Source organism: Agelaius phoeniceus, chromosome 1, assembly GCF_051311805.1.
Source record: "Agelaius phoeniceus isolate bAgePho1 chromosome 1, bAgePho1.hap1, whole genome shotgun sequence".
Classification (NCBI taxonomy): domain Eukaryota; kingdom Metazoa; phylum Chordata; class Aves; order Passeriformes; family Icteridae; genus Agelaius; species Agelaius phoeniceus.
In genome coordinates, this window is record NC_135265.1 from 128,705,648 (window position 1) to 128,726,301 (window position 20,654).

The 20,654-nt window shown below is 36.3% G+C and overlaps 1 protein-coding gene across 3 annotated transcripts in view; it reads right to left on the reverse strand.

Annotated features, from left to right (window-relative positions):
* ZFPM2 (zinc finger protein, FOG family member 2) overlaps window positions 1–20,654 on the reverse strand; it is a 309,611-nt gene that overhangs the window by 108,030 nt on the left and 180,927 nt on the right. For all 3 annotated transcript variants that reach the window (XM_077187052.1, XM_077187041.1, XM_077187047.1), the window contains one exon: window positions 4,342–4,453. In XM_077187052.1, coding sequence (XP_077043167.1) covers window positions 4,342–4,453 — 112 coding nt within the window. The remainder of the gene's footprint in view (window positions 1–4,341; window positions 4,454–20,654) is intronic.

Below are 20,654 nucleotides of genomic sequence, written 5' to 3' on the forward strand. Positions count from 1 at the left end.
GCCCAGACACACGTTACACATGTTGGCTTTCCTGCACAGAGTTATCCTGTGGTGCTCTGCAATCAATTACTGTTATACCACCATCATTAATAATTTTCTTAATGAAAATGATTCTGTTGATCTCCGTTGTATTTTAATTATCAGAGTTAAGCATAATTACACTGCAGCTCTGAGCTGGCATGTAGACTCCTTTAGGGCGCAATTTTGTTTTAACACACTGATAATGTAATTTTACATTGTGTCAGTTGTTTAGTTATTATCCAGTCGTACAATTCTGCTGTATTCCTGATAACAGATAATAACCTTAGCACCTCCTATATCCTGAAGTCATTTAAAAAGCAATATTGGAATTTCACAACTAGCTAACTTAATCGCCTTATGATTTTATAATTCTCACAGCTAAATATTTGTACAGACACCCTGTTTTAACAATGCCACTAAACATACAGTATCCATACATTTCACATAAATGGCTTAAATAATATCTAGAAAAATGTCTCTTCATGAGCATGGCTTTTAGTCTGTGCAACTGTGGTTTTTACACTGTTTCTATTCTGGTCAGTCATAATTTATTTTTTAAAATCCTTGCCGTTCCAGTGAAAGATTTGCAATAAATAAATATCCCGGCCCCCTCCTAGCTTGTGGGGAGACTCTTAACTGTGGTCTTAAGAGATTTTCCAGGTCTGGTGCACAACTCTGTTAGGCAAAAATGCTTCTAAAGTACGCAATGTAGCAATGATGATACAGTTCATGCATTAATACTTCCTACCACTGCAACTTGCTTGAATTATACTGAAGCCTTTTTCTTTTAAAGAATATCTATTTCTAAATAAGCTTTAATTCATAAAATCTGTCTCTTAAATCTCAGTTTCTAGGACATATCTCAAATTACTGAATAGACTTTCTGAAAGTCCATTTTTGAAACAAGAGAGAATTTCACGATAAATATTAAAACAAAAACAGCATTCCTTTTGAATGTAATTACAGTAATAAAAACTTCCTTTAAGAGAATGGAATGGAATAATGGCATGTGCCATGAGTATCCAATTTGCATCAGAATTTGTAAAATGGGATAATAATTAACTATCCCTAATGAACTGCTTTTCTCTTTTCTAACTTGTCCTAGTATTGGGGAAATGTAGTTATAAAAAATACAGGTAGTGATCCTAGACTTAACTGAACAATTAGAATAGCACTTATTTCAAGAACTGAATATTTATTCCATAGCTATTCACTTTGGATGTACTCTGATGTGGGATTATAAATAAATGTTTTCTTTATCTAAAGATTTGTATAGAAGATGACTTGTGATTGCACTGTAATAATTTAGAAATATAATCCCATTTGTGTGCATTGTAAATAAATAATAAATAAATAAATAAATATGCACATATATATATATGCATACATATGCTTTGTTTGTTTGTCTAGGGAAAATAAGTATTTTATGCAGAGAAGGAGAGTATTGAAGGCAAATAGGGACTTAGCCAGCTCAAATTCTCTTTCAATACAACCTACACTCTAGGCTCCTGTCCCTGCGATTATTCTGTGTGCAATATGTGGGTGACTAGAGTACTCCCAGCCTCTAGTGAATTGGAAATCAGACTGACATTCCTATGTTCTCCTGAAGGATCTGGGGAAAATTCTGCTCTCAAAGATATCTCTGTAATGAGCTAAAAGGAAATATGGCATGTGCTTCTGAGTCAGCAACTGATCAGCCAATACTATGTACTGTTAGCCAGTTCTAAACTTATCTTCGTCTCAGAAATGTGCCAATTTACTCCACTCATCTCATCGTGAGTTTAGTATGGAAAACAGCTCCCAGGTGACCAAATCTGCTACATGGACAATTCCACACATTTGTTCAGCTAATTGCCTTCAGAAATAACAACGTATTGCTAAGCAAACTAACAAAATTATACACATGCAACTACAACATAACATCAAATTACAGCTACATGCCAGCTGACACCGTTTCATTAGAAGTAATGGCACTATAGGAGACAGAAAGCTAACACAAATCAAAGAAATGTAATCTGGAATGATGAGATACAAATTGAAGGGAGAAACATCATTCTATTTATTTATTTTACCATCTTCTATTTGACATTGTTTTGTGATCCAAGCCAATTAATCTTTCTAGTACAAAAATCCAACAGAGCTTAAGGCAAGGGTAGACGCTTAATGACTGACAGAGCAGCCACCTCAGAGCACAGAGAGGAACAGAACACAGTGAAAGCAAAGCATATCTACAACTTACTTCCTGCATTGGTTTAGTGAAGCAGCAGGTTTTTAACATGTATTTATCCTCAAATTAATCCTCATATAATGCATCTGTGGTAGAGACGCTAGAATTTACCTTGAGTGCTGTTCAACTGTCTCATCATACCTTGTTAACCAAGTACTAAAATAACCAGCATGATCAGTGAAACAAAATCCATCACCTTTAAATGAAAATACCAATATTTTGGGTTAATCAGATTGCATCAAACTGAAGCAAGTCCTTACTATTTGAAAAAAAAATGTTGTATTTCAATAGAATAAATCAGACAGGACCAAAACTGTCTAATGAATTAGTTAATGCTTGTAAAATACTTTGAAGATGGAAATCCAACTGGTAAATACGTGCTAAGTATTATTATAACTACAGAAAGAATATCATACTTGATAAGACATCATCCTATGAGAATTTGTAGGAGCTATGTTTTAGAGTGAAAGTAGGTTCCCATTACATTAAGAAGTTTTTGCAGAAAAGTTTGCCTGTGTGTATTCATTATGAGTATTATGCATTATGAATGCAGCTCTGGATTCATGAAAAAGCTTCAGTGTTTGATACTTTGCTGCTTCTTCCACTTGGGCTGCAATCAGCAAGCTGTGAAGGGAGGGCAGCTCAACCTTTTTTAGATCTGAGCCCAGTTCTCTAGTACTGCAGGTGTTTCAGGTTGTAGAATGAATGTGTTGACATTCTGTAATTATAATAGAAAGAATTTATAAGACCCTGGTGTGCGACTCATTTTTAACATGCAAATTCCCTGTTTTCAGCGTTTCAACTTTCAAAGGCTTGTGTCAGTTTAAAGGCAATCCTCTTATAAGTGTATAAATTGCAATGATTATAGGAACAAGTTGTAATTGTTTCTAGTAAGTTTTTAGGAGTCTTTGATGTTATGATTAGTGTTTTTGTATGTTAATATATTGATATGGGTGCTTATTTGCCTGGATGCTTGTATGCTGAAATGGTCACTAGGTTGCCTCAGCAAACAAATCTTTGATCTCAGTAGGTCTGTTTGGTTAGAAATAAAACCTAAAAGAAATTAAACAAGAACAGTGCATGTTCTAAAGTATTCACAAAGTGCTGAGATTGGTGATTGAAATACAAGGAAGAAAAGTCAGAGTTTTGCAACCTGATCTGTAGGGTAAATGCCAAACACAGCTACACTAAGTTATTTTTGCTCCATGTATTCAAGTGGTGTTTTGTTTCTCTTTTTTTTTTTTTTTTAACGTATTGTAATGATTCTGTAGCTGCATTTAGAAAGCTTTTAGAGTGACTGCATCAGAGTGGTGCATAGTCCATGGTGCTATGGACTGAACCCAAGGCTCTTTGTGCTGTTTCGAGATGCAAGACAAAAACCTGCGCACCTTGAACCAAAGGAGCTCTTAGATGTGGTGGGTTAGATAAAGCATCTTTGGCAGGCAGCCTTGTAAGAACTTGTACTGACTCGAACAAATCTGAAAATTCACATAAGACACAAGTGACATCCATTACCACTCCCCAATACACTCCAGTGAAGCATCATCACATCACGCTGCTACACAGAGACTGGAATGTCAGAGGTAACAACCCTGAAATCCAGTTCCATTTATCTTATGCTACCATGACGACATAAAGTCTTTCCATAGTCCAATCAAATTCTCATTCTCCATATGAAACTGGATTTCAGTTAGTAGACTACAACGTAATGTAAAATAGGGAAATGATATCCAGTATGCCCAAACAAAAATGTCAAAAGGAATTCACCTATTCAAAGTGTATAGGTTTCACCGATGTTTCCCAGAGCACTAACTCTCAGAGATAAATGGATAGTATGTTTTATGCCAGCTGTTGTCCTTCATTGTTTATAAAGCATTTAATAAACCACAGGTACCATGTGGGTTTTTTATATCACTAAAAGAAAAAGAAGGCGAAACTGGAACATGGAAGAAAAACGGGAACAAAACCTGACATTAAGGGGAGACTTAGTATTAATTTTATAAATTTATATATTAAACAAGTATGCAACAGGTACATATTTATCTCAGTAGCTTACACAAGAAAGTAAAGAAAAAAAATCACTTTGTGTTTACCTTTGCTGTACACAATGCAGTTGTTTTTGTTGTCTTCTACTCCTTGCCAAGTCACATCCAGCAGCCACTTGGGGCCAGCAGTCAGTACCATAGGGACTGAAGCCTTTGTCTTCTGTAGGAAGGATGATAACAAACAGATGCCATTTGTTCACCTTGATTAAGAACTTGAATAATAATGGTAATAATCATTTTATTTGCAAACAACAAAATCTCAAAACCCATAAGCCAAAGTCTTATTCCCCTGCCTCAGGATTTTTTTTAAAGAAGGTACAAGCAGGAAGCTTTAGTTCTTTCATTGATTGAATGGTGAAACTATTATCAAGGATTTTCCGAATGATATTGGATCAGATCTCCAAGATTACACAGATCTCTGGTGGCTGAGAATTATAAAGGGAATGCAGATGACTTTCACAGCAAAGAGCCAAGTGTTTAGAAGTGAACTTTAGATACATTGTGCCTCATTATCAATGGGATCTCACTATTTCCTGAAACAGACAGGAAAGAATTTAAAGAATTGGTATCCATTTCAAAGATTGTCCTGGGTAACATTTGTATTATCATAGGAAATTGTTCTGAATGGAGAATGAAATTTTTTCTCCCCTTTGCCATGTGCTGATGTGTGATTTTATTATGCCTGAGATACTTATAATGCTAATGATTCACTGCAAAAAGACTATGAAACAAGTTGTATTAATACAATCAAAGACTTAAAAGTAAAGCATGACATCATCACATCTGAAAGGCATGCAGGCAATTTACCATCTCCTGTCAGTATTTCAGACTCCATACTTAGGGATTTTTTTACTTGAGGCAATAAGGCAGAGACCTGAAATTTATTAAAACTTAACTCCTTTTACTAATCAAATGGCAAAAATCCTGTGGGTAATTCTGAGTTGTCAGAATGTGGCACTTAGACTTTTATCATAGAGAGTTCTTCTCCCCTGTATCAAGAGTAAAACCACAAAAGAGAGTACAAAGTAAAACAGTCACAACGTAACTTTTAATTATTTTTTCTGGGATTTAATTCTGTCCAAGACATTCTGACATTTTGTAAGATAATTTAATTATTTTTATACTCAGCAATAATTCTCTAGTTGTCTCAACCTAGTTTTTATTGTAATATTCTGTATTACTGACCAAAACAAAAAAATTTAAGATACAAAAAATCCTATTTTCATAGCCATTCCAGATGCTTTGCCAACATTTATTATTGGTAAGTATTCTAGAAATGCAGTGAAGAATAAAAACAGTTACCACAGAACATATTACATTCATAAAAGATACCTGAAAATATTTATTGAAAATAAGATATTCCTTAAAACATTTTAGTTATATAAGATTAAATCAATAATATATATTTACTATAATTACATTAATATATTAATAAAGATGATAGAAAAAGATTAAATGTCACAGGTCTTCATATTTTTGTGGGTTTTTTATCTGTTTAGACTGTAATACTGTTTTGTCAAGTACTCTACGTCTTACTTATTTTCATTTCAGATTTTACATTTTTCATACAGATGTTTGTGCATAAGTCACACTTCTATATGCACCCCCTGACATTATTAATCTTCCCTATGTATTGGGAAAAAACAAATAGAAATTATGAATGAAATTAGGAAAAAGGAAGGTAACATCTAGCAAAAATATGCCTATCTAGTGTAAAAATACTGAAACAAGAGACATGCAAAGTCTCAACTCCTAATGCTGCTTTTTTTTTTTTTTTTTTTGGTGGGAAGCTGCAGAAAGTATGTTTTGCTTATATGGAGTATTAAAAGAGTCAACCCAGCTGCATGCACTAGTATTCTTTATTTCTAATTAATAATTGACCAGTAAACAAAACAATTTTATTTTTTTTAAATTCAGTTAAGTTTCTAAGTAAATTATCAAGAAGCCTGGTATTGTCAGTTATTAAATCAGTGTAAAGCATATACATATGGGCTACATAGAAAAAAATGACAGAAAAAGGGAAGAACTGAAAAAGAGATGCAACAGATGAGATGAAAGGTAAAGTAACAGCTCTATCTTCTATCATAGAAAAGCCTGAACTTTACTGCAATTTACTCCAAAACAGTACTAAGGCTGCCACGGGAACAATTTAGAGTGGCTTTCCTCACACAGCTGAGACTCATACCCAAATTGAATACAAGCTGTAGCAAGAATGTTGGCAACTATGGCTGCATAGCAATAATGCATAAGAGGAGGATCAGGACACACTCCAATACTTGCTGCATTTCTCCAAGTGCCATTTCAGTCAAGCCTTTAACAAGTTTTTGTGCTTATATGTGCTTTCAGTCTCTGGTAATCCCAAGTACAATCAAAAGACAGTGAAATATTATCCAGCTAGGAGACTTTTCCAAGTACACCACAAATTATTAAGACATTCAAAAAAGGCTTCTTTTTTTTTTCCAAAGTTGGAGGCCAAGTTAAAAAACAGAACAAACCAAAATTCTATCTTTTAAGTGCAGAAGGGATCATCTATTTAATTTTCACAAGATCTAATTCCTATTTCTGGTTTACTTTTTTCCAGACGTTTGACATTTCATTGTGTCTCTTCCATCTCTAAGGGTATTATCTGCATTAAGGTGGTATCAAAAAGCCTCAAATAATATCAGGATCTTCTTGTGCTGGGCAATAGTTTATCTACATAGACAGGACAAATAATATGTCCTGGGAAAGGATTATACTTAACCATATACTGCTGAGGAAGAATGAGATACAGAGATACCGTTTGACTTTCTCATGGAGATTAATTTCTCCTTTAGTAAGTGGTAGGCTTAGTCCCAGGCCACTGCCCCAGTTTTCTCCAGACAAGGAGAGGGGCCCAGGCCTCATCCCTTCTGAGATGAAGCAGCGGGGGCAGCAGGTAGACTGAGCACCAGCAGTCAGCATTTGTGCCTGCTTTGCCATTTCCCATTTACAGGGCTTTTTTGGAACTTAAAGAACTCCATGGTTATCACTAAATTAGCTTCCAGGTCAGCTTGACAGCTGAACTTGTAATCAGCTCTGCAGCTGTAAGTGGTCTCTAAACACTAGAGATAGGCTGGAGGAGGAACAGGGTGTTTCATCTCACAGCTCTGCTAGCCCAGAAGAACTGGTGGACACCTCAAAAGAATTTCCCATTCTCCCATAGCTCTGCTCCCAAGCTGCACAGATATGTAAATAAACTTATTTTAATATGAAAGCAAAACTTCACAAGACCCCAGCTGCTTGTAAAGCCTGGCAGCTCCACTGAGGGATACCAGCAGTGGCTTCCCTTTGATGCGCCTTACTGTCATATTGTGTGAGCTGTAAGGCAGGTCAGGACCACGGCAGCAGTTCTTGGGGTCTGGCATCCTGTGAGGTTTACACATTCATAGGTGCTCACCACTGAGGGAATCTTGCTCTGGTTGTGCCTTATTACATAGTAAGAACTGAAGCAAGCCTGCTGATTCAGGAAAGGCCTTTTCCTTAAAATGGTTAAAATGAAAAGACCCCAGTCCAAGATAACAAGAAGCTATGGTTAAATCAGTCATGCCTTTATCACCTCAAGATTAGACTACTGCAATGCGCTATACCTGAGGCTACATTTTAAATCCATTTGAAAGCTGAAGCGGGTGCAGAATGCGGCAACCCGCTTCTAAAGCAGGATATCGTGCTTTGAGCACATTACACCAGTGCTTTTTAATTTGCACTAAGTGCCTGTGGAATTTAAGGCACTGGTTACAACCTCTGAAGCCCAGGACCTGTCTGTTTGAGATACCTAATTGAGACCTGCCAGGTCTTTTGTCTCAATGGCACAACTGCAGCTGAGAACCACCAAGGAACATGAAAAAGGGCTTTCTTGGCTTGACACGGAAGAAAGTCTTGGCAGGGCAACATGTTCTTCGTGACAGCTCTTTTACCTTTGGGACATCATCCTACTTGAGTGTTCATGTTCATGCTCTCAGAGAGTTCTATGAAAATCATCCTGTAATTCATAAGATTTATTTGTCATACTGCAAAATTGAGTTGGTCATTCCCAAAACAGTAGTGGTAGGTGTTACCTACTTTACACTCTTTTGTTTGGGTTTTTTTAAAGTACTAGCAGGAATATCTCTAGCTTAAGAAATGTACCTTTTTACACACATGGAAAAAGCTTTCTTGATACAGAAGCAACAATATTGCAGCTGTTTACATATAAGACTTCAAAAACCAAACACAATTTTATTTCTTCCTCCAAAAGAACTGCTACACAAAAGCTTACAAAACATTCTCCCTGCTGCCTAAGTATAATCACAGGGATCTGCTAACATAGGTGTCTGTAAGATGGGGCCATACAGTAATTACCTCACATTTTTCAAACGAGGGCACAAACATAGACCCACAGTATTGTTCACTGCTCTACACTAGGTAACTGCACATTCTACACTTGAGCAATGTTTCCCTGAAGATGAAATTTCTGCTAATGTTTTCATGCCATAACTAGACAAATTTGACAAGGACAAGCAGGGTCAAAACTGTGATCTCTCAGGGAACAATTAGAATTAGCTAATGAGGATAAAAGAGGTCAGGCAGGCATCCACTTTTCACTAACCTTTGAAGCAACTGGACAAACAAGAGAGGTAACCCTCAATAAATGTTTATATTCTGTCAAGAGGTTAATGGAGATAAAAATAGCCATCACAGTAAGCCGAAAATAGTTGTGCACTCTTGCTAAATGGAATCAGTGCTGACAAGTAACATTAGATGGGCTCTTCCCTGCAAAGATTTCTAACATATGATGTGTGTGGCCTGGCAGAAACTTGAGGAAACCCCCACGCTGAAGAAAAATACAGCATGATCAAGGTCTATGAAATTCTGATGTCAAATGCCTGATCAGTGCTAGCAGTTTCTTCAGAAGCTGTGCTACTGAGCTCATATTCAGCAAGTCACTGTGACATGACCATCCTGTCCTAGGCATGGTGTTCCAAGAAGTGTTCAACATTATTTAAGGAGATGTACTGATACTCAAACACTTTGTTTCTTACTTACTGTATTTTGATTCCTGCAAATAGATTTTCCTCCTAAATCTTCCAAAGAACCTGAGTTCCCATGAAGGATACAGAATTTTACCAGAATATCTTCATGACCTTGGAGAAAGTTCCAATGCCCCCTTGGCAGAGTTAGTTTATATAGTCAATTAAAACCAAGAGTGTACTGGGAGTAGAGCTGTAAACATATCTCAGGTGCCTTCAGATATGAGTCTGGGCTAGCAAAACACCAGTTAATACACTGACAGAAGTTTCTTCTTTGAAATTCAATTTAAATTCAATTGGATCATCACCAGGTTGACATGCTGAAACTGCAGAACATCCCCTCTTGAGAGACTGAGTTCACCTTTGATGATCACCATACTCAATTCAGCAAACTTTGTAAGCTCATCAACTCAATTCAGTTGGGAAAGGCTCCTAAGGGTCATTCTGGATAGTGCAATAACAGATATCTGTATAGGTCTCAGACTATCCCTGATTAATTAATATTTGTTTTAAGATGTTTTTGAATAATAAAAAGAGTGGTAACTCCATTTAATCAGCTCTCACACTGACTGTCTAAATGCATTTCTTTACCTTATAACTGATTACAAGTTCATGAAGCTGTAAGACAATCCCATCCAAACAGCCCAATGGACAGACAGAGATCCCTATTTTGTTGTTCATTTGTATGCAATCAGCTGGACTGTCTTTCACTTCCTGTGGTTTCCCTGAAAACTCTTATCTTTTTCCACTGAGGATTCAGTCTTGGAAGAATATTTATCTCAAGGGCTTTTCTGGAACACCTGCCAGTCAAGGCCCGTGGCAGCACTTCACAGTGCCACAGCTTTCTTTGCTAGACATGCAGAGGCAACTCCTTTCCACTAATACAACACTGGAGATGTCAGGAGGTTTTCAGTGCTGTGCTTCCATGCTGATGACAACATCACTAATTAAAGCAAAGACATGACAGTCTCCAGCTAGAAACACTCACTCTGGAATCTTACAGTTGCACCAGCATTTCAGATTTCACAGCCCTCACTATGTCTTCAGGGAAGATCTTGAAACTTGAACTAAATGCAAAAGAAATTTTGCAATCCTTAGTGGATTAAAAAAAAAAACCTCAAACCCACAAACTTTGAAAACCTGATACCAACATAATGTATGAAGTTAATTTCACCTAAATCTTCAGACAGCATGGAATAACTGTTTCAGTTGCTACTTTACAACCTTGTGGGATCCAGGATTTCAGAAGAGTATTCAAGAATCCGTAGATCTGCACAAATTGTTACTTGTGATGGGCCATGAAACTAGTGATGAAGAAAAGAAGTATCTACTTCCCACTATCTTTTTTTGGTGATAGTAGAAGAAAAATATTGGTAATAGTTGAAGAGGCTGTGGTCAAACCAAAGCCTTTTTAAATGTTTCAAACACACAATAAAAAAAAAGGGTGGGGGGGGGGGGGGAAATGTGCACACAGATGGAATCCTAAAAGACAGCTGGGATTCCCTGCAACTGAGAAACCCTGCTGTTTACCCCAAGGGATCATCACTTGTCAAGTGACAAGACTGAACATACACTTCACTATGTATCACTATGTACATTTCATCCACAAACCTAAAGCAGACCAAAGAAATTATTAAAACAAAAAAACCCCACCCCTAGCTATGTTAATATTTTCCAACAATTGTCAGGATTTTAATATGATTTCAAAACTTTTATTACTATCAAATGTGATTGCCTAATGCAAATTAAATGTGTGCTAAACATGGGGTTCAATTCATTTTACCTAACTAGAGTGCATTTTTTCAAATCTGTAAAATAAACAAAAATCAAATGTCATTGTAATTTAGGTACAAAGTAATGCTGTCAAAAGCAGCTTCAATTTGTTCTTTTTAATTCAGGACACCCTTGGAACCCATCTTCAAACTCTTCCCCAGTTCTAAACACTTTTAAATTAATCCATAGTCTGGAATACCTGGACCTAGCCGAATCATGGTGATTGCTTCTGTGGTCCTGGAGGAGGTGACAACCAACTGATTGGAACAGGAATGGAAAAGTTGGAAAATGAATCTCTGAACACTCATTGATCTTTCACTGGCCACATCATTCTGTCTTGATGGGCTTTCTACTGCAGTCCTTCCTTCCTCTAAAGCCTTCATCTAGCTTCACCCTATAGTTGCTGTTCCCCTGCCCTTTCCTCCCTCTTCTTTTCCCCATTTTATAAACACCTGACTATGTATAGATAACTTCCTTTCTCAAAGAGCATGGAATGGATAGCAGTGTATTTTGCCACCACTCTCTTGACTTTTTCATTCTGTTTTTCCTTTTACTCTCTCTCCTGTTAATTTTTTTCTTTGGGAAAGCAGTCTATACATGTATTGTGTGTTTACACAGTGACCAGAAGCAGGAAATCATATTTTGTGCTGTGATTAGCAAAAATGTGCTGTGGATATTTTGAAAATTGACAATTCTGAGTGAATCATCTCTGTTGTGGTGAGTTGATACCTGTGGGTAGCATGAGCACTGTCAGTGTGTCAGAGTGTTCAGGTATCTGCCACGGGTGTTGAACCTTCCTGCTGTACTATAAAGTTGAATACTTTGGATAATACCATTTCAGAGATGACATGCACCTGTACCGATGAAATCACACAGTATATAACTTATCTTTAGACAAGATATAATGCAGAGCTGCTTGCACACTTCCACACTGAATTATCAGCGCATTTTTCCTACTGGGTTAACCTCACTGTTGTAAATTACTGTGTACTCTAAGAATTTAATCTCTCTACTAATGAAGCCACGTTGATATTTGCCAGTGAACACTTTCTGAATGCACTTGCTTGAATGTAACTTATTTCACTTTTGACAAACACTTCTCACATAAGACAGATGAACACTCTGCTCAGTATGGCTCAGCTGCAATTTTGCAAAAATCGAATTTAGTCTGGACAGGCTGATGGACTAAACTGTGGGATAAACCATCAGTCCCTGGTAAGCTCCTGACAATTGGACTCTCACTTTGCACAAGTATCCTTTGGGCTTGGGGCAGTTAATGTGACAATAGGTATTTCAGATGATCAAGGGGACAGTTACAGAGGTTTTTCCAGAAGACATGAAGTAATTTATCTTGCATATGGATTAATTCTGCCTGGTCCCATGGTCTAGCTATTTACACCAAAGCCATCCAAAATGATTGCTGTATCTCCAGTTTAGAGTGGTACTGAATAATTTCTAGTTTAGAGCAACTTTGTGGGGGTTTTTTTTGCTATACTTTTTTAAATCCTGGAATGGATGATTTAAATCACCTTTTAGAGAAGTCCAAATTTCATGAGTCATATGTTTATTTTTATCTAAGGAATATAAAAAGGGGTAATGACAGGACAAGGGGAAAAGGCTTTAAATTGAAGGAAAGTAGGCTTAGATTAGCTACAAGGAAGAAATGCTTCACAGTGAGAATGGTAAGGCACTGGCACAGGTTGCTCAAACAGTAAGATTCCCAAGATTCCCTACATCTGGAAGTGTTCCAGGCCAGGCTGGACGGGGCACTGAGCAGCCTGGTCTACTGGAAGGTGTCCCTGCCCCAGTGAGAGGGGTTGGAAGTTGAAGATCTTTAAGGCCCATTCCAACCCAAACGATTCCATGATTTTATGAATCCATTCAAAATACACACACACACACACACAAAAAAAAAAGACATGCATAAAGCCTTCTAAAAATTAACCATTACACAGAACTACAGAATAGCTAGTTATAGATTCTGCTTATTATATATATTTATTACTTTGTTTGGAACTGCAACTCAGATTGTGTATTTTACTTTAGGAAAGTGAGTGTTTTTGTCATAAATGGTGAATAAGTCATGCTTTAGCAGTCGTAAAAGATAACTTTTTTTAATTTCAACCTTTTTTATCTTTCTCCCTAAAGAAAGAGAAAATAAAAAGTTCTTTGTATATGCTTGTCCCATATTTTAACTGTATAAACGAGTGCAGCTCTATTAGGATTAAATTTCCAATGAATATTGTGAGGTCTTTATGAAATACATATTCAATACAAAGGCATTGTACTCAATGGTGTAGGTACTGCAGCACAATTCTCTTGGTGATGCATTACACAATATCTGAACTTCACTGGTGCGCACACTGAATGCACACAAAGTACTATATATAAATTCCCTTCTAATTTGAAATAGAATTGGGGAATAGAAAAGAATCTATGCTTTTCTTGAGGATTTTAAAAGATTTTTATGCGTCCTTTTATTAGGTGTTTATATATATCTCTTTACTTAGAGGAAACGTGGTACTTTAAAGTAAGAGCATAAATCCAACATGCAATCCTCTGCTGAAGTTTTATGTTTGTTAAGATAGAATAATCATTTAAGGTAGAAGTTTAACACATGATTCAACAACCAGAAGCCTATATGTGTGACTTTGATTAATTATTTTTAGTTCGGTTAAAACATCCCAGTTTATCTCCTTTTAAGATTATCCTTGACATATTTAGAAATCCTAATGCAGATTTTATGGCCCACACCTATCCCTGATGGTGCTAATGGACTAGGCATAATGAATCATTCTAATTTGGATGAAAGGACCACACAACATTGTGGCAGTCCTTTAGAGAATTAAGGCTCAATTCTGATCTTCCAGACTTATGAATGCATTTTTGGGATTAGGCTGCGTATCTGTACATCTGTTGAGTCTCAAGGGGTGTATACTCAGCTAAGTATTCTGACCTTCCAATGTACTGTATCAAATGTGTGGCCTTGGGATATGAAAGGATTTGATTACAACTGTATTTTAACACTGATTTAATATATAATTATGAGGTAAAACCTAATTCCTCCTTACATCCTCATGTAGAAAATTCCATCACTATTAAGCAGACACTAGGATATTTTTTCCCCAGCGAGCATGATAGTAAATGGAAGAAATTGAAACACCCACCCAGGATAATGTAAAATCAAGGACAATATTCTTAGGGATGGCTTTAAAATCAGCTCCTTGTGTCCATAAAAAAACAAACTTAAATCGTCTTCTGCAAGTATGTTGCTAGTTGGTACACTGTTGCATTATGCATGATACTTGACAGTTTATGTATAAAAAAATGAAACAAGGTTTCTTTAGTGATTCCTATTATTACTCTATGCTTTCTTGTTCACAAGTAATGAGTAGAGCAATTCACTTTACATACACACACACTATATATGTAATACTGATAGAAAAGTTTACAAATAATTGGAATTATCTGGTCATTATCTATTCACTTATAATTTCTGTTTTTCTAGTATATCAAAAATGGAATGTTGTAAAATTTCCTTTAGCTGGTTAAACTTTCGTAAGTTATGCTTTGTGTTTTCATGTAATTTTTTTTTTATTCCACTGGAAACCCCTTCCCAAATATTATCAGTGAAAAACCCTTCAAAATATTAAAAAAGACTTCAAAAGAAAAGATATTCAAGGTATGACTTTGCAGTATTTTAGGGATTTAAATTTTTTTCTATACCATCAAATATTGCATAGATTTTAAAATAAATAATAGTGGTAATAAGTAATTGATTAATTTGAGGACTACAGACAAAATACTTTCCAAAATTCTATGTATTCTTAATATGATCTGTCACAGATCTGAATTACAGATTCATGGTGCTTGCATTTTCGTTATCATTTCAGAAAGCTTGGACCAAGAAGATGAACTGAGCAGAGCAGCACCTTTACCTTGCAAGCAGTTAGTTACTTTCTTCCAGTTGAAGAACATGCTACACATAATGAGGCAATTTTTTTCCCCACTGACTAAAAGCATGAGGATTTTATTTCACTGTTCTCACACAAAAATTAAAATTTCTGTAAAATGCCCAATGACAGATTAAAAGTATCCTCGGGTTTTGTAGTTGGTATGACATTGTTGTGTAACACAGCTCTCGTTTAAATTGTTTCGGCGTACTGATCATATGCAGCATGACTAAGAACTGCAACTGCACAAGTTTCCATGAAAAAAAAAAGTTTCAAAAGAACGGGTGAAGGTCCTTCACTGGGACTGGAGATAAAGATGGAGAATCCAGCAGCAGGACTGGTGAGTACAGGGCTCTGGTTCCTGTAAGACTCAACAAACAGCTCAGATGAGAATCTAAAGTCCAGGAAAACAGCCTGTAGCTTCGAGATTAGCTTTCTCACACTATTCCTGAGTTAAGCCAGTACAAGCATCATCATGAATGCATAATTATGATTACGCACTCTACTATTGCATAATAGATCTTAACATCTGGAAACAAAGAAGTACTGTAGGAATGCTGTTTTCAGGCTTCTGGTTTTGAACACAATGAAGTTAAGGGTAAAAGACTTTCCATAAGGAAAAACAGTTCCAAGAATATGCATTTTACTTGGAAATTTCATACAGATAGTTATGAAACATTTACACATAAAAGAAGGGGTAAAAGGGAGATAGGGACCCAGTGCTATGTTTATAACTTGAAAATAAAAATGAACAAAGCCCAAACCCCTCCCATACTAACGTATTTTAGAGAACTAAAAAAAAACCATTATCACTTTAAATAAGTAACAATAGACAAAGAAACTAGAAGCTTGACAAGTTTACTTAAAGGATCTTTCTTTCAGAAATAAATAAATTTGATTTTTTTGAAATTCTTTGCAGCAAGAATTTCCCTATGAACCAAAGTTTATTTCTGGTACTGATGGATATACACAGGCTGGTATCCTATGTTTAAATGACAGTGTTGATAAAAGGATGATTGCTTAAAGGGAGCTGATGGATTCATTCACTTCCATGTGTAGAAACAACACAGTGTGAATTTGATTAATGCAGTAAATGGATACATCTATGACTGAAGACTGCTGGTATCAAGCTCTTGTCAGTTGCCAGTTTATCGATAAAGCCACTTCGGGCCAGCAGTGCTGGAGCTCAGTGGTCTCTAACAGGACACCTTGGGACCTGTAAGACTCTGTAGAGATCTGTAAAGACCTGTAAAGATCACAAATCCAAGGAGTGGTTCTCAAGTGGGAGTGGGCTGACTTTCAAAAGTAGGGAGCATCAAAAAGAACAACAAATTTGTACACAGGTCCTATACAGGGGTCAGGTTAATTTTGTTGTTGTTGCTGTATGAAATGAAAACTCACAGTGGTAATAAGAGTCAAGCTGAGTACCACCACATGCCAGACTGAATTTAAGTGATTAGAAAACTATTCTACTGTTGGCTAAGGCCAGTTTCACAAAAAATTACTTCTTAATTCCAAAAGGTAATTTTTCCTTGAAGGTCTTCCCTGCTTCAAAGAACACCCAATCCAATCCAATAAAATCAAATCCTTTATCCTTCCAGTAAAATTTTTGAACGAATTTTCAGATACCTGAGAAAGAAAAAAGAAAAAAAAGAAAAAAAAAAGACAGCTTCCAAATGTTCCTAGCACTTCAAGATACCAATGAAGCCAATAAAAGGGAAAGAAAGACCCTCAGTTGTGTGTTATGGAGCCAGGAAAGCAACCTAACACCACAAAGCAGCAAACGTAAATCAAGCTTGCAAAGAGCAAAAGCTTTAGAAATTGGCAGAATCAGAGCAGACCAGCCTATCAAACCCCACAAGTCAGTACAACTTTATACCAGAATTTCTCTTCTTATCACAGAATTAGGCATTAAAACGCCACACTACTGCAGCCACTATATCCGTTTCAAACAACTACCTTGTATCACTTGGCACTAAGTGGCAGCAGCTGCTCAAGGCAGACTTGAACCTGGCCTTCCAGCTGAGCAGGGCTTTTTCCCTGCTCCCAAGAGATATCAGCCTTCAGGTGAGCTGTGAAGCTGCCATCAGCACGGGGCATTGCTCTCCTGTGGCAGCCTCCAGGCTTCAGGGTTACTACAAACTGTGCACAGGTGCTGCTGTGGTCACCACAAGCCTTCTCAGCTTTTCAGGGAAGGAAATGAACAATTGCCTGATTCTCAGAAGGCAGATCCTATTTGCACATTGAAGGGAGGTGGTCACTCTGTAGAGACTCTGATAGCTCATGCTGATTCTGAGCTGGATGATGGAAATCTGCCTCTTCACTCCTCCACTGCAGAGTGATCTTTGATCAAACTTTCTTTTAGTAAGCTGTGGATGGTGAACAAGTAAACACAAGCTACAACATCAAACAAAAGAAGCAGTGCTTAAACCCAGAGCTGCTGGTGGCATGGCTTTAGGTTCACATCAGCCTCTGGAAGGAGAAAAGGGATGCTCAGGACCAAGCACTCCTGCTCCATGCAGCTCAGGGAGATCCAATCCCTGCCCCTTGAAAGTTCAAGTGAAACTTGATTTACAGCCACACCTTGGGCGGCGGGCATGTGCTGGGAGAGCTGAGAGAGATCTGGACAAAGAGTGATGGGAGGCAGAGGCAGGGGGCAGTGGGTTCCCTTAGTATTATAAAAATGCATCTTATTCTGTTTTTAATCAACAAACCTTATCCAGCAATCAAGGCAGATATATAATAAGCTGAGCTACTCTGTAAATCTAAACATTTCCCACAAATAGAAAAGATACAGCCTGAGCTCTCTGATTGTTACTACGGCAACTATCTAAAATGAAAATCTTGTTAACCCTTTGCATGCTGTAGCCACCCATGCATCAGTGTTAGCTGACTTCTGTGCACTTATCTCTCCTTTTTCCCCCTCAAGAAATTCATAATTGTATTGCTTCACAGTAGTTATGCTCTGGTTATCCTGTTTGAGACCGAAAGAACTGTGATAGGTGCTAGTTTCATAGGTACAGCTGAGTTTTGTTACTTGCTCATTACTGGGATTATAGTTCAAAAAACAACTAAGAAAACAGAAGAGAAAAATCCTTAGATTACTACAAAAGGCCTGGGATTTTGATTAAAACCTTGACAACTGGAATGGGATGTTTTTCTAATAAATCATACTCCTGCCTTTTTCCTAGTAGTTATGAAATTATTTGACTGTAAAAAGCATATTTTTCAGAGGAATTATATCTCTATACTGTATTATAAACAGGCTACTTTTCAAACACTTTTTTACAGCTTCTCTTAAGTACTTCACAGAAGACTGCCAAGGATTTTAACAAAATAATATGTTAACCACAGTGCATTGAAAATTAATGGGCAGGTATTTGACTTGAAAAATTCCTTAAATGCAAGAAAATTTAGACAAAAAGAAAACTGATTTTCTAATTTTTATAAGTCACAGATACTATTACAATCAATTTTATATTTGCATGTACCTGGATATTCAAAACAGTTTCATTATTATATCTATTTGGCAGCATCATGACAAAGTGAAACACTGCAGTTCTTATATCTTCTACAATTCATCACTGAAAACAACAGAAGACATAGAAATTTTTCCATATCCAAAGTAAAAGAAGCAGGACATGGTCCACAGACATCAACTCTATTGATTCTTTTACCTTCTGCCTACCATGGAATCAACAGAGACCCTTCAGTACTGGACAGAAATAGAATTTTATGGAATTTCCATTTTATTGTTACTGAGAGTGAAATGCTTAATTGATATTTTACAGAATTACTTCATTCATTTCAACATAGATAATTTTAAAAGATCATTACTTGGATATTTATTTACGTAGAATTGAACAACACATATATATTAATAAAACCCATACTTTTCTATATAAAAGCAAAATTTACATATAAATGAGCCCATATAATTTGAAGTGATGGAAGTAGTGTGTAAATTATCTTAAGATCTGGAATGGTGTCCACATTAAACTGAAAGTTATTAAGCTTTCAATACACTAAAATGAAGACACCATTTACAATAAAATATTAGTTAAATATCAGTACTACAACACTCAGTTTTATTAAAAAGAAACACTGATTTTTTAGTTTGCCTAGAATTGTTTGAAAGTTTGAGAGAATGACTGGTTTAAAAAAGAACTGGACTCCCTTACTAAATGTGTATGACAGAGAATGATGCTAGAAACTTTAATATGTGCTCCTCTCATTTACAGAAAATTGAACCCATTAAAGTGGACAAGCTAATTTCACTTCTTCCTTCTTAGTAAACACCTATGTGACAAAAAAAGCTCACAGACCTTGCCTGTACTGTAAACAAACTGAAGAACAGATTGATGGCACTGGGCAAAACCGACATTTCTTGTCTGATCCAAATCGTTTCAATTGTATAATGTTGATAATTTAAGATTTTGCATAACAATGAGTGAGCTGCACAACACATGTAAGGATGGTGCTGGAATGTGCACAGGTAAGAAAATGTTTACAGGAGAATGAATTGAAATAGTTTCTCTGACTCAGGATGTGTTCCAATCCTATTTTTCAACTTCTGAAACATTTCCCATTTTTCTGTAACTAATATGATATATAGCATTCAAAGCCACCTACCTTTCACATTTTTTCAAAATCTATTTCATAAAGTCAAATGGACTACATTTTCCAGAGTCAAATTCAAAATTTACAATACTATAATCACTAGATTAATCCTAAAGGCTTTTTGAACATCAAGTCTATTTATCAGTATTGGCTTATTTCCCAGGAATTTGACCAAAATAATGTAGAAATGTATAGGCTAGTCAACATACTACACATAATTCTAAGAAGGGATAACAATCCGAATTTTCCTCTGTTTTATTTCAAGTAAGATTGTTTTCTTTTAAAAAAGCAACATCACTATTTATTTATTTATTTATATGTTTATTTATTATTCCTACAATTCCACCTTGTTTCCATATTACCTTTAAATTGATGAACTTCCCAAACTGACCTGCCAACCAACTGACTTGAGATCCTCATATCTCCTACAAGGTATTTATAGATCCCAACTCCTTTGGCTTTGCTATAGTTGTATATAATTATTTTGAAAGGGAAAGATTATTTGTATGTGATTTATTCATCCAGGTCAAATACAAGGACTTGTCTTCTTTGGGGAAAACTAGGGTAAAATATTTTCTTACCCAAAGAATTTTTAAAGACCTGGGGGAACTTTACCACATTATTCCCCAGAGAAGTCATCCCTTCTTGTGGGTATTTGCTCTTCTGGATCAGGCCCAGAAAGAGTCATATAGCTTACAGCAGGTAAAGGCTTTTTAAAAAAATTCAAAGGAAAGAGACTATCATGTCCTGCACACAGTAATGGTGAGGTAGGAGAATCTGCTCTGCTACTAGAAATTGCTCAGTAAACCTCAGTAATCCAGCACACAAATAACTCATTATCTAGCTGCCCATCTCCATTTCTTCAAACTTAATCTAAAATATTTCCTAAAGCCTAATGAGCAAAAACTTTTGATAAAGCTATAGCTAATGGCCAACTTTGGCAATTATCACTGTGAAAAAATCAGCTAAGCAAGGTATATTTCCAACA